The 15268-nt window shown below is 44.3% G+C and overlaps 1 protein-coding gene across 1 annotated transcript in view; it reads left to right on the forward strand.

The window, feature by feature from the left end:
* The first annotated feature begins 4898 nt into the window (after positions 1–4898).
* Positions 4899–15268, forward strand: part of LOC140480070 (divergent protein kinase domain 1A-like) — a 62778-nt gene continuing 52408 nt past the window's right edge. The window contains exon 1 of the mRNA XM_072574672.1: positions 4899–5286. Coding sequence (XP_072430773.1) covers positions 5206–5286 — 81 coding nt within the window. The 5' untranslated portion in view covers positions 4899–5205. The remainder of the gene's footprint in view (positions 5287–15268) is intronic.

A 15268-nucleotide genomic window follows, 5' to 3' on the forward strand; every position in this document is an offset into this window, starting at 1 on the left:
GACTTGGAAATAAATCACCATTCCTTCACTGTCACTGGGTCAAAATCCTGAATTCCCTCCCCAACAGCTTTATGAGTGTACCTACAGTTCATGCATTAAGTGGTTCAAGAAGGCAGTTCACCACCACGTTCTCAAGGGAAACTAGGGAAAGGCAATAAATGCTGGTCCAGGCAGCCATGCCTATGTCTTGAGTCAATTAAAACAAAATGAATTTGTTGCATCAACAATTTATCGTGAAATTTCCTCTTATATGTGAAATATATTAATCTATTAATCAATTATGAATTATGTTGGTTTTAATTGGTTTGTTACTCTAGGTTTTCAAAAAATGAAAATTTGTTTAGCAGTTTTCTCACCACTGATGCTGTGAAAATTTGTTTCTTCCCAGAAGTTCTTCATGGGGATAGTAATACACACTGAACGCACAGTGCACTCGTGGTAGAGGGAGTAAATGTTTAAGATTGTGGCCAAGTTCTGATTAAGAGGGCTGCTGTGTACTGGTAGAAAGTGAGGACTGCAGATGCTGGAGATCAGAGTCGAGTGTGTGGTGCTGGAAAAGCACAGCTGGTCAAGCAGCATCCGAGGAGTGGAAGAATCGATGTTTTGAGCATAAGCTCTTCATCAGGAACTAAATGGTGTCAAGCTATTTTGATATTATTGAACCTGCACTCATCCAGACAAGAAGTTAGTTTTCAACACACTTTTAACTTGTATTTTGTATTTGGTGGAAAGATTCTGGGAGTCGGGGATGAATCAGTTGTTGCACAATTCCCAGCCTATAATTCTTTTTGCAGCCACAATGTTTATGGGTCTGGCCCAGTTATATTTCTTGTCAGTCAAAAGTACACCCACCTCAACAAGTGTTTAGAATTACTCTTGTTGACTACAACTTTTGTGGTGGAAAAATTACTTGTAACATATCCACTCAAACATATGTGTTAGGAATCTTACTGCATGCAGGCATAGATTGCTTCATTACCCAGTGTTTGATTCAGATTGTAAAATAATTTTCAAAATGGAATTGGAATACTTGAAGGAGGGAAATTTTGAGAGGTATGGGAAAAAGGCAAGCAATGGGACTATTTGGAAAGCTCTATCGTAAAGCCAGCACAAGCATGATGGTCTGAGTGGCCTCCTTCTGTACTACATCATGTTATGCTAACATTAGAGGTTGCTGGGTTTCAACCTGAAATCTCATGCATTGCAAGGAACTTAGATTATTCAATGACTTTAATCATAAACCTAAATTGAGCATTTTATAAGGCTTATTTTGAGCTATCAGCTTTTCTATGTTTTACAGTTTTGCATGTATGTAGTTCTTTGGCAATAAGAATCCCCAGAGAAAACATTCTATCTGGATCTATCTCAGCTTGGAACTGGAATTGCTCTGCCTAGGACCGCAAAAAACTATGAAGAGTTGGTGAACACAGCTCGGTCCATCATGCAAGCCAACCTTCCATCCGTTGACTCCATCTACACAACCCACCTTCAGAAAGGCAGCCAATGTCATCAAACACCTCTCCCACCCCAGTTCTAAACTCTTTCAACTTCTTACACAAGCAGAAGATAGAAATGGCTAAACACACGTACCAACAGGTTCAAGAACAGCATCTTACCCGTAGTTATTAGACTTTTGAATGGTCCTCTCAAGTTACAAACCTGATATTGATCTTGCTTTTTGTGCACCTTTTTTGCAGCCATAACATTGTACTCCTTGCTCTGTTTTACCACCCTCTGATCTCTGTATGGTATGATCTGCCTGTACTACACGCAAAACAAACCTTTGCATTGTACGTGTGACAAAATAAATCAAATAATCTCTGTGGCCCTTATTTACGCTGCATCCAAGGTGTGGATACCTACTTTGCAGTTTGGTGATCAGAACTGAATGGAGAATGAGGTCATAGCAGAGCTTAGAGCACAGTGTAGTATAAGACATAGGCTCTACTTAGTTGTTATTCAGTTCAGCAATCTGTGCTTGTCTGGAATAACTGAAGATGGTTATGATTGAAAGTACGATAATTGCTGGAGAAATTCAACAGGTCTGGCAGCACCTGTGGAGAGAAAGCAGTCAACATTTCATGTCCAGTGGCCCTACTTCAGTTCTGACTTTGCTTTCTCTTCACAGATGCTGCAAGATCTGCTGAGTTTTTCCAGCAAGTTCTGTTTTTGTTTCTGATTTCCAGCATCTGCAGTTTTTTGTTTACTATAATTCTTAGATCAGTCTCATACCAAGCCAAGTCTAACCTAGGAAAATCATTTTTTATTTGGTAAAAATTAGTTTCCTTTCAAAAACGAAATGGCTTCCCCACTTGGAGAATCTCAAACAAGCAATCAAGGAGAAGTAGCAAAGAGCGGAAAGGGAGACCCAATTCCACTAATGAAGAATGCTTCCCTTTATTGGTCAGAGCATCAAGTATAGAAGTTGGGAGGCCATGTTGCAGCTGTACGGGACATTGGTTAGACCATTATTGAAATATTATGTGCAATTCTGGTCTCCCTCCTATTGGAGGATGTTGTGAAACTTGAAACGGTTCAGAAAAGATTTACAAGGATGTTACCAGGATTGGAGGGTTTGAGTTATAGGGACAGGCTGAATAGGCTAGGGCTGTTTTCCCTGGAGTGTGGGAAGCTGAGGGGTGACCTTAAAGAGATTTATAAAATCATGAGGGACACAGAAAGGGTAAATAGTCAAGGTCTGGAGGAGTCCAGAACTCGAGGTTATACGTTTAGGGTGAGAGAGGAAAAATTTAAAAGGGATTAGATTAGATTCCCTACAGTGCGGAAACAGGCCCTTCGGCCCAACAAGTCCACACTGACCCTCTGAAGAGTAACCCACCCAGATCCATTTCCCTCTGACTAATGCATCTAACACTATAGGCAATTTAACATGGCCAATTCACCTGACCTGCACATCTTTGGACTGTGGGAGGAAACCGGAGCACCCAGACGTTTCAAATATATATTTGATGCATTAGTTACAAAAAGTTTTAAATACCAGTTAACTTATATTATAAGCTTGAAACCTAATTCATGAAATAAACACAAGGATGTAAGATGTTGTGATTGTGAGAGCTGGTGGTCACCAGAGTGAATCATGGCTTACGGAACTTTGAATCCCACTTGGTGAGTAGGACACTGAGCTTCAGACACCTCGCTGCATCAAGGAGTAGAAAGATTATGTGGACATTTCGTTCATCTTACGGTAGGTTCTTCTGATTTGGTCCATGGTCAGGGATATGAGGGCATAATTGCATGTGAAGCAGGTTTAGGAACCCAAAAGATAACATTGAAGGATGCTTAGCCAATGCAATTGTCAAACAGGTTTGAGGTTCTTTCAGTTTGTATGGATGAGAGCAGGGACTGCAACAGGATGTGTAATATGATTAAGAACTCTTGGTGTAGGGTCCCATTCAGAAAGGGGTAGTAAAAAGGAATGTAGTCATAGTGGGGACAGATTAGTTAGGATAGCTAAATAAGGGGGATAGATACTGTTCTCTGAAACTGAGGGGGTGAGTCCTGAAGACTGTCCAATGGCAGGGTTAAGGACATCTCATCCAGGCTGGAGAAAAACTTAAGAGTGGGAGGGGAAGGATCCAGTTGTTCTGGTTCATGTGGATACCAACGATACAGGGATCTAAGGGGCAACTTTTTCACGCAGAGGATGGTGCGTGTATGGAATGAGCTGCTAGAGGAAGCTAGCATGATTACAACATTTAAAAGGCATGTGGTTGGATATATGAATAAGAAGGATTTAGAGGGTTATGGGCCAAGTGCTAGCAAGTGGGACGAGATTATTTTAGGGTATCTAGTAGGGATAGAGGTGTTGAACGGAAGGGTCTGTTCCATGCTGTACATCTGTATGATTATATGACATGCATCCCTTTACTAGCTCAAGTTATGGCAGTTACCTAAGTGGAAAATGTGTCTAAGTGTTGCTTCTGCAGAAGTCAGGTACTCAGAAGTCATAAAGACTCAGGGTGCAGAAGTGATAAGACCTAGTGTTGCGTCAGCAAAAGTAATAAGACTCAGCTATCAAGGGGAGTTGCACGCTAACAACAGGCCATAGATAGATGTGGTAAGCCAATTAGATTAGCAGCTGCACAGAGCAATACAACTGTCACATACGAGGTAAAAGGGGAGGTACAGGGAGCCTCATAGAAAACTGTATAAATGTGAAATAATATTATTCAGAAGTGTGCCTACTTTGTGGTCACTCGGGCTTGCAAGAACGTATGAATAAAGACTACTTTGGAATTTGACTCGGACTAAAATTATTTGGCAGTGAGCTTCGTTTCTCACACCTAATTCAGACAGTGATAGGGGAGAAAGAGAGGACTGCAGATGCTGGAGATCAGAGTCAAAAAGTGTGGTGCTGGAAAAGCACAGCCGGTCAGGCTGGAATATGATTCCGGATGAAGAACTTATGCTCGAAACGTCGACTCTCCTGCTACCTGACCAGCTGTGCTTTTCCAGCGCCACACTTTTTGACTAATCAACCCTTACAGCAGATATTTGAATGCACAACCTCTCGGGTGAATGTAAAAGATCGTGTGGAACTACAGGTATTTAGAAGAGCAGAGTTATTATTACTGCCTGGTCCAATATTTGTCTACCAATTCCAAAACACAGCAAAAACAGATTTTCTGGCACTATAATATTTTCGTTTGTGAAAGCTTGGCTGCTCTATTTCTTATACCACCACAGTGACAAACCTCAAAAGTACTTGTTCATTGGCTTATAAAGTGATTTGGAAACGCTGGCTGGTCGTGAAAGGCGCTACATAAACGTGTGTTGTCACCTTTCGCAGCTGTTAAAATCTAATTTTAAATACGTACGAATATTCCTTGCGCTGACTCAAAACTCGTGGCAATATTACGTAATTGAAAAGGGGGTGGGGAGAAGATTTTTCGCTGCGTGTACACTTAGTTACATCGAAAAATTCCGTCGGCGAAATTCTGTCCGGCGGTTTGGCCGTTTTCCAGAAGCTGTTGCGCCTTTAACAGAAGCGGTTGGAGTCGCTTGGAAGCGCAAATGACGCCTTCAAACAAAACCGGGGTAAAGGGAGGAGGAGGAGGAGAGACCGAGGGACAAATGAAGTCTAAACCCTACAAGGTGTGGTCGTTGATGTGTGTGGGTTGGAGGCAGGCGGCTGTGAAGTGTTGGACGGTGTGAGCAAAGGGAAAAAGAGACACAGGAGAGTGGATGCGCTCTATTACCATGGCGAGGGGATTGCTTTCCTGGGCCTCTCTGAGGAAGATCTGTGGCAGCCACTACTACATTCAGGTAAGGTTAGACTGACTTATATGAACAACATATCCCCGAATTACATGCTTAAATTGAAAGCGCAAGCTGAATCTGGGAAAGTGGAAGTCTTGGGGGGGGGGAAACCTACCGGCCGTTTTTTTTGAAAATGTGAAAACGGTCAAGCGGCTCGATCACGTGACCTGCCTGTATCCCGCCGGCGGCTCGCGCTCTCCATGGAGACCCCTGGAGTCAGTGAATGAATGAATGAATGAACGAACGAACGGCTGTGGCGCAGTGGGAGGAGAGCAACCTTCACATACACTCACCTTTGCGATGGATTGACAATATGTGTTCTTTGCACACTTGGTGTGTGCAGAGAAAATACCCTCGATGTGCGCGCATCACCGGTGTGACCAGTCTCGAGTGTCCCCGTTTACATTAATTTATGTATGAAAATGTTAGCTATCTTTACAGCTTTTCTTGACATAAGAATTTTCTCTCTGTATTAAAAGTCTGTGAATTTTCATTTTCCTGCGGTAGGTATATAATGCATTCGCTGGGATGGATATGGATTTGTGCTGAAAATAATGTGGCTTGCGGTCTTTGCAGTTAGATTGCAGCACACTCCATTTTATGGAGTCTACAGATGATCTGTGTGAAATGAACCTAGATTTTTCTGTTTTACGACTTGTCTTCGATTTCCTTAAAATATACTTCGTTTCTTTAATTTCATTTAGTTATTAGCGAGTTCATTCGGTTATTTCTTGAACTGGTTTGACGCCAGATTGCATTAAAATGCGGTTTCCCCAAAAAGGGATCTGAATCATTACGGCACAATGTTGTAAACCCTGAAGGGGTGACGCACTTCTAACTATGAAATGTTCGTAGCAAAGATAGGTCTCTGTTGCTATGCCGTGATTTAATTTTTCTGTCAGTTCATTTTGCAAAAAAATATTCAAACAGATTGTAGAATGATAATCCGCATTGGTCTTGCCTTAAGCCAAATGGGGGAAAAAGGGCTAGTATTGAACCTGAAATCTTGTTTGCCGTTCAGTCTCAGCCTGTGGAGGAAACCTCAGATTTAGTTTGAGCCCCGGACCGTGCTTCAGATACAATACCAGAAAAGTCCTGAATGGCCCTCTTTCAGTTAGATTCTTTTACTTGGATTTCTGTTGCTGATGAAGAATTACTGTTTTTTTTTGTTTGCATATGTATGCATTTACTGGTAAATATAAAATTGGACTCATCTGTGGGGTGAATAGAGTGGTAATATTTACATTATGCTGAACTATAAATAATGACCAATAAACAAGTGTGACGCTGGAAAAGCACAGCCAGTCAGACAGCATCCTGTGAGCATCAGTAATGTGGGCAGGCCTGAGGGGGCTGAGAGTTAAATGGGGAGGGGAGTTGGGCTGGGAAAAGGTAGCTGGGAATGCAATAGGTAGCTTGAGGTGGGGGCTGATAAGGTGGAGTGGATAGATGGGCAGGAAAATGGACAGTTCAAGTGTGTGGTACTGAGTTGGAGGATTGGATCTGGGATAAGGTGAGAGAGATGAGGAAACTGGTGATAATGACACTGATTCCGTGTGGTTGGAGGGTCCGAAGGTGGAAGATGAGGCATTCTTCCTCCAGGTGTTGGGTGGCTAGAGTTTGGTGTTGGAGGAGGCCAAAGGCTTGCATGTCCTTGATGGAGGGGGAGTTGAAGTGGTTGGCCACAGGACTGAGGAGTTGTTTAGTGCGTGTGTCCTGGAGATGTTCTCTGAAAGTTGGCATTCAACAAGTTGGTGTCCTGTCTCCTGAATGTCAAGGAGGCCACATCAAGAGCAATGGGTAAATAATAAAAATTATTATTATTAATAATATAATACTAATATTAATTAAAAATTGGCTGCTGCATTACTGCAGTTCAATGGTGATTATGTTTCAAAAGTATTTTATTTGACTATAAAGTGCCTTGGGACATTCTGAGGTGTATGAAAAATGCCATGTTAAAGCATTCTGTTATAATCTGAGGCCAATACTGTTTTTAAAAGTAAACTCAAATTTCCAGTTCATAGCTGAAATGATAGCATGTCAATGTTCTATATGCTTACTGTAACCAAAAATGAAAAGCACTATTGACTAAACACTGCCTTTGGAGACAACTAACTAAAAACTTTGAATACAGAATGTAACATCTACCCACTCTGGCAGAACCGACGAAACACACTTCCCAGGTGTATGTTGCTCTGTACTTTAAGAGACATTGAATTGTCAATTCAGGCCAAAGTCATTGTTGAATCTCAAGGATTTATTTCTGTTCTTTTAATTTTCTCAACCTATTTCTAACTGTAAGTGTCTTGCACTCAGAGATTATCGCAGACTTTCCTAATGCAAGTTAGGCAACTCTTCCAAGTTTATTCCAAATCCTCAGAATTCTTGATATAAGGCAAGAGAAATGGAAGGTACAAAGTGAAAAGTTCATTTAGAGAGTTGATGTAGACACAATGGGCTGAAGGGCTTCCTTTTACACAGTAGTAGCTCTATGATTCTGGGTTTTTTTTCCCTCTCTCTGTTTAGCATTTGTCTTTACACTCATTCCAGTGCAGTGAGCTATAAGAGGTTTTTAGTCTCTAGTTGCTCTTTTAATTTCGGTATCTTGGCAGACGAACATCTTTGAGTTTTCAGGGTTGTTTTCTTCCCCTCTTAAATTCAATTTCTATAACTTTGTGTATTCAGGTAGAGATTCTGTCTAGCTATCTTTTGAAATTGCAATTATTTCAGCTTGTATCTAAATGGATAGTTTAAAGTACAATCCAACATTCTTAACACTTTCATTTGGTAGTTTGGTTATGTAGATGATTCAACTTTATTAATTTTTGTGGGCATTATTTTGAAATATTGTGACTATGCCTGGTTTATTTATCTAATTTCATTGTTAATGTGGAAAAGGCACCATTGGGGGGAATTGAAACTTCTTTTTGAACAATCTTTGCAGTTGTTTTGTATTTGGATTTTTTTTATTTGGAGAAAGCCTGCTATATTACAAGCTGCTTAGTTCACACATCTACTTCTGAAACATGTTTGCTTCAAGATCATGTGCAATGTAATTGTTCCTTTGGAAGAGTTACTGGGAAAAAAACTTTTCTCTAACTTGTACTTCTTGACTAGACTGTGGGTGTGTTAAGTTGCCAGAGATAACCATGCATGATTATTGACCTGGCCACATTTGTCTTTAAGAATAACCACAATTGGCCAGAAAGTATATGTTGAGAGACCTTAGGGCAGATGCTTCTTATCCTAAATTAAATTCACAAGAGAAACAATGAGACAATGGTTACGTCACTGGACTGTGTTTTAGGAATATGTATTCAGATCCCACCAAGGCAGTTGATGAACTTAATAAATCTTGTCATGACTCACTAGCACCCTGGAAATCAACCCCCAGTGTTTCCAAAGCCATTATGAAAGTTAGTTTGTAAAAGAAACATACAGAACACCCAAACTACCAGATTTTTCAGACCCAGGTTTCTGTACTTTGCAGACCGATTGATGGTTCTTCTGGTCTGACCAGCTTCTCATTGGACTGTACGCAAGACAGGCAGAGGATCTAAGTTACAGTAGTGATTGACAGGCAGAGGATCGTTGTCAATGAGAATTTCTTCCTCATCCTCCACCGTATGGGCGGCACGGTGGCACAGTATTAGCACTGCTGCCTCACAGCGCCAGAGACCCGGGTTCAATTCCCGCCTCAGGCGACTGACTGTGAAGTTTGCACATTCTCCTCTTGTCTGCGTGGGTTTCCTCCGGGTGCTCCGGTTTCCTCCCACAGTCCAAAGATGTGCAGATCAGGTGAATTGGCCATGCTAAATTGCCCGTAGTGTTAGATAAGGGGTAAATGTAGGGGTAGGGGTATGGGTAGGTTGCGCTTCAGCGGGTCGGTGTGGACTTGTTGGGCCGAAGGGCCTGTTTCCACACTGTAATGTAATCTGAAAAAAAATCCTCAATCCAATCACCTTCACTCGTACACAAACACTCTGCTCTAGTTTGTCTGTGTAGCTGCAAGTTCCAGCAATGTGTCCTCCATAGGTATCAAATACTTCACGTTAAAAGTGTGCAGCCCCTAGGTTTCAAAACAGTTTGTCTTCGTTTCTGTCTACAGTCCAAAATCACAAATAAAAGCCACTATCTTTCACGTCTAGAATAGAAAGCTGACCTGGGGTGAATCTGTGATCATTGATTTGGGGTTTTTTTTAAAAAACCGTCTGGTTCATGAACATCCTTTTTTTTTGGGGGGGAGCGTGGAAGGAATTGAGCTATCCTTATCTTGTCTGGCCTACAAATGTCTCCAGATGCACTGCAATTTATTTGGCTGTTAAACATCTTCGCTGAGCAAGTCATTCATTTAAAAGATAGTTAGAGATAAGCAACAATCGGGTCTTTATAAAATGCAACCTTTTAAACTCATAATTTTAACTAAATATTTTCTTATAACCCAGTCATGAGATATCTATAATCTTGAGCTCTGTGACCTGTATTTAAAGTTTATGGTAGTGGGGCATGATGGTTTGGGCGGCAATGTCAGAAAGTCCTATTGATTATAAGTATAGCAGCCACACCACACCAGTAGTGGAGGAGTGGAATCTTAAGTGTGTCAATAGGACTTTCTTTCTTTATGTTGTTTGGCTGGATAGACCAGAATTGCAATGTGAAAAGAAATGGAAGTCTAAATGTTTTCAAGGCCATGTAATTGTGATTATGACATTAATGTATCTTTTGTGTCATTTTGTATTTTAACTGTTTGTGATTCACCAGATCGTAACTAATAAAGAGTTAGAGGACAATCTGGCACAAAATCTATTGTGGGGCAACATGCTGCAAAACATGGTGCTCAGGGATACTGAATGAAATTAATCAGAGCTAAAGGCTGCTTCGTGTATTGAAAGGGCTGCTTGGAAACCCATTTCTGTCCCAGCATTCAACTGTTTTATTTTCCAACAAATATATTAAGGACAAAAGGGTAACTAGGGAGAGAATAGGGCTCCTCAAAGATCAGAAATAAAGGCAGTGACCGCTTCAGGGTCACTGCCTTTATTCCTGATGAAGGGCTTTTGCCCGAAACGTTGATTTCGCTGCTCGTTGGATGCAGCCTGAACTGCTGTGCTCTTCCAGCACCACTAATCCAGTATTTGGTTTTCAGCATCTGCAGTCATTGTTTTTACCCTCAAAGATCAGCAAGGTGGCCTTTGTGTGGTGCCGCAGAGAATGGGGCAGATACTAAATGAATATTTTGCATCAGTATTGAGTGTGGAAAAGGATATGGAAGATATAGAATGGAGGGAAATAGATGGTGACATCCTACAAAATGTCCAGATTACAGAGGAGGAAGTGATGAATGTCTTGAAACGTGTAAAGGCGGATAAATTCCCAGGACCTGATCAAGTGTACCCAAGAACTCTGTGGGAAGCTAGAGAGGTGATTGCTGGGCCTCTTGCTGAGATATTTGTATCATCAATTGTCACATGTGACGTGCTGGAAGACTAAAGGTTGGCTAACGTGGTGCCACTGTTTAAGGAGGGTGGTAAGGACAGGACCGGGAACTATCGACCAGTGAGCCTGACGTCAGTGGTGGGCAAGTTGTTGGAGGGAATCCTGAGGGACAGGATGTACATGTATTTGGAAAGACAAGGACTGATTTAAGGATAGTCAACATGGCTTTGTGCATGGAAAATCATGTCTCTCAAACTTGATTGAGTTTTTTGAAGAAAGTAACAAAGAAGATTGAGGGCAGAGCGGTAGATGTGATCTATATGGACTTCAGTAAGGTGTTTGACAAGGTTCCCCATGGGAGACTGGTTAGAAAGGTTAGATCTCATGGAATACAGGGAGAACTTGCCATTTGGATACAGAACTGGCTGAAAGGTAGAAGACAGAGGGTGGTGGTGGAGGGTTGTTTTTCAGACTGGAGGCCTTTGACCAGTGGAGTGCCACATGGATCGGTGCTGGGCCCTCTACGTTTTGTCATTTACACAAATTATTTGGATGTGAACATAAGAGGTACAGTTAGTAAGCTTGTAGATGTAATGCACAGCGAAGAGGGTTACCTCAGATTACAACAGGATCTGGACCAGATGGGCCAATGGGCTGAGAAGTAGCAGATGGAGTTTAATTCGGATAAATGTGAGGTGCTGCATTTTGGGAAAGCAAATCTTCGTAGGGCTTAGACACTTAATGGTAAGGTCCTAGGGAGTGTTGCTGAACAAAGAGACCTTGGAGTGCAGGTTTATAGCTCCTTGAAAGTGGAGTCGCAGGTAGATAGGATAGTGAAGAAGGCGTTTGGTATGCTTTCCTTCATTGGTCAGAGTATTGAGTACAGGAGTTGGGAGGTCATGTTGTGGCTGTATAGGACATTGGTAAGGCCACTGTTGGAATATTACGTGCAGTTCTGGTCTCCTTCCTATCGGAAAGATGTTGTGAAACTTGAAAGGGTTCAGAAAAGATTGACAAGGATGTTGCGAGGGTTGGAGGATCTGAGCTACTGGGAGAGGCTGAACAGGGTGGGGCTGTTTTCCCTGGAGTGTCTGAGGCTCAAGGGTGACCTTTAGAGGTTTACAAAATTTGAGGGGCATAATAGGATACATAGACAAGGTCTTTTCCCTGGGGTCGGGGAGTCCAGAACGAGAGGGCATAGGTTTAGGGTGAGAGGGGAAAGATATAAAAGAGACCTTTGGGGCAACATTTTCATGCAGAGGGTGGTACGTGTATGGAATGAGCTGCCAGAGGATGTGGTGGAGGCTGGTACAATTGCAACATTTAAGAGGCATTTGGATGGGTATACGAATAGGAAGGGTTTGGAGGGATATGGGCCAGATGCTGGCAGGTGGGACTAGATTGGGTTGGGATATCTGGTCAGCATGAACAGGTTAAACCGAAGTTAAAAACAATGACTGCAGATGCTGGAAACCAGATTCTGGATTAGAGGTGCTGGAGGAGCACAGCAGTTCAGACAGCATCCAAAGAGCTTTGAAATCGACGTTTCGGGCAAAAGCCCTTCATCAGGAATAAAGGCAGTGAGCCTGAAGCGTGGCGAGATAAGCTAGAGGAGGGTGGGGGTGGGGGGAAAGTAGCACAGAGTACAATAGGTGAGTGGGGGAGGGGATGAAGGTGATCGGTCAGGGAGGAGAGGGTGAGTGGATAGGTGGAAAAGGAAATAGGCAGGTAGGATAAGTCATGGGGACAGTGCTGAGCTGGAAGTTTGGAACTAGGGTGAGGTGGGGGAAGGGGAAATGAGGAAACTGTTGAAGTCCACATTGATGCCCTGGGGTTGAAGTGTTCCGAGGCGGAAGATGAAGCGTTCTTCCTCCAGGCGTCTGGTGGTGAGGGAGCGGCGGTAAAGGAGGCTCAGGACCTCCATGTCCTCGGCAGAGTGGGAGGAGGAGTTGAAATGTTGGGCCACGGGGCGGTGTGGTTGATTGGTGCAGGTGTATCGGAGATGTTCCCTGAAGCGCTCTGCTAGGAGGTGCTCAATCTCCCCAATGTAAAGGAGACCCCATCTGGAGCAGCGGATACAATAAATGATATTAGTGGGTGTGCAAGTAAAACTTTGGATGTGGAAAGCTCCTTTTGGGGCCTTGGATAGAGGTGAGGGAGGAGGTGTGGGCGCAGGTTTTACAGTTCCTGCGGTGGCAGGGGAAAGTGCCAGGATTGGAGGGTGGGTAGTAGGGGGGCGTGGACTTGACCAGGTAGTCACCTGAGGATGATCCCTGGAATGACAGGTCTAGCATATGAGGAACGGCTGAGGATACTGGGATTGTATTCGTTGGAGTTTAGAAGATTAAGGGGAGATCTAATCGAGACGTACAAAATAATACATGGCTTTGAAAAGGTGGATGCTAGGAAATTGTTTCCGTTAGGCGAGGAGACTAGGACCCGTGGACACAGAGTTAGAATTAGAGGGGGTCATTTCAGAACGGAAATGCGGAGACATTTCTTCAGCCAGAGAGTGGTGGGCCTGTGGAATTCATTGCCACGGAGTGCAGTGGAAGCCGGGACGCTAAATGTCTTCAAGGCCGAGATTGATAGGTTCTTGTTGTCTAGAGGAATTAAGGGCTACGGGGAGAACGCTGGCAAGTGGAGCTGAAATGCTCATCAGCCATGATTGAATGGCGGAGTGGACTCGATGGGCCGAATGGCCTTACTTCCACTCCTATGTCTTATGGTCTTATGGGAACGGTCTTTGCAGAAGACGGAAAGAGGTGGGGAGGGAAATATATCCCTGGTGGTGGGGTCTGTTTGGAGGTGGCGGAAATGTCAGCGGATGATTTAGTTTATGTGAAGGTTGGTAGGGTGGAAGGTGAGCACCAGGGGCATTCTGTCCTTGTTACGGTTGGAGGGGTGGGGTCTAAGGGTGGAGGTGCGGGATGTGGACAAGATGCATTGGAGGGCATCTTTAACCACGTGGGAAGGGAAATTGCGGTCTCTAAAGAAGGAGGCCATCTGGTGTGTTCTGTAGTGGAACCGGTCCTCCTGGGAGCAGATACGGCGGAGGCGGAGGAATTGGGAATACGGGATGTCATTTTTGCAAGAGGTAGGGTGGGAAGAGGTGTAATCCAGGTAGCTGTGGGAGTCGGTGGGGTTATAAAAAATGTCAGTGTCAAGTTGGTCATCATTAATGGAGATGGAGAGGCCCAGGAAGAGGAGGGAGGTGTCAGAGAGGGTCCAGGTAAATTTAAGGTCAGGGTGGAATGTGTTGGTGAAGTTGATGAATTGCTCAACCTCCTCGCGGGAGCACGAGGTGGCACCAATGCAGTCATCAATGTAGCGGAGGAAGAGGTGGGGAGTGGTTCCGGTGTAATTACGGAAGATCAACTGCTCTACGTAGCCAACAAAGAGACCAGCATAGCTGGGGCCCATACGTGTGCCCTTGGCTACCCCTTTGGTCTGGAGGAAATTGTTACGGGTGAGGACCAGTTCGGCCAAACGAATGAGTGTCGGTGGAAGGGTACTGTTGGGGACGTCTGGAGATGAAAAAACGGAGGGCTTGGAGGCCCTGGTTATGGCAGATGGAGGTGTAGAGGGATTGCATATCCATGGTGAAGATGAGGCGTTGGGGGCCGGGGAAACGGAAGTCTTGGAGGAGGTGGAGGGCATGGGTGGTGTCTCGAATGTATGTGGGGAGTTCCTGGACTAGGGGGGATAGAACAGTGTTGGGGTAGGTAGAGATGAGTTCAGTGGGGCAGGAGCATGCTGAGACAATGGGTCGGTCAGGGTGGTCAGGCTTGTGGATTTTGGGAAGGAGGTAGTCCGGGAACCCTGCACTGCCCGGTTCTCTGAGGTTGGAAGCTGTGGTGGGAGATCTCCTGAGGTGATGAGGTTCTGTATGGTCTGGGAGATAATGGTTTGGTGATGGGGGGTGGAATCATGGTCGAGGGGGCATTAGGAAGAGGTGTCCTCGAGTTGGCGTTTTGGCTTCAGGGGTGTAGAGGTCAGTGCGCCAGACTACCACTGCGCCCCCTTTATCCGCTGGCTTGATGGTGAGGTTGGGATTGGAGCAGAGGGATTGGAGGGCTGCGCGTTGTGAGGGTGAGAGGTTGGAGTGGGGGAGGGAGGTAGACAGGTTGAGGCGGTTAATGTCCCGGCGGCAGTTGGTAATGAAGAGGTCGAGGGTAGGTAATAGGCCAGTACGGGGTGTCCAGGTGGATGCAGTGTGTTGGAGGTGGGCGAAGGGGTCCTCGGAAGGTGGGCGGGAATCCTGATTGTGAAAGTAAGCTCTGAGGCAGAGGCGACGGAAGAATTGTTCGACGTCACGGCGTGTATTAAATTCATTGATGCACGGATGGAGGGGGATGAAGGTGAGTCCTTTGAGGACTGATCATTCATCCTCAGTGAGGGGGATGTCTGGGGGGGATGGTAAAAACTTGGCAGGTCTGGGAGTGGAGGCGGAACCTGTAACTGGAGTGGATGTGATGGTGGGGGGAATGGGGGTGGAGTCATGAGCAGGGGTAGTGTTCCCCTCTGGGTTCTGGGGGGTGGGGATAGT

Source organism: Chiloscyllium punctatum, chromosome 7 (assembly GCF_047496795.1).
Source record: "Chiloscyllium punctatum isolate Juve2018m chromosome 7, sChiPun1.3, whole genome shotgun sequence".
NCBI lineage: Eukaryota > Metazoa > Chordata > Chondrichthyes > Orectolobiformes > Hemiscylliidae > Chiloscyllium > Chiloscyllium punctatum.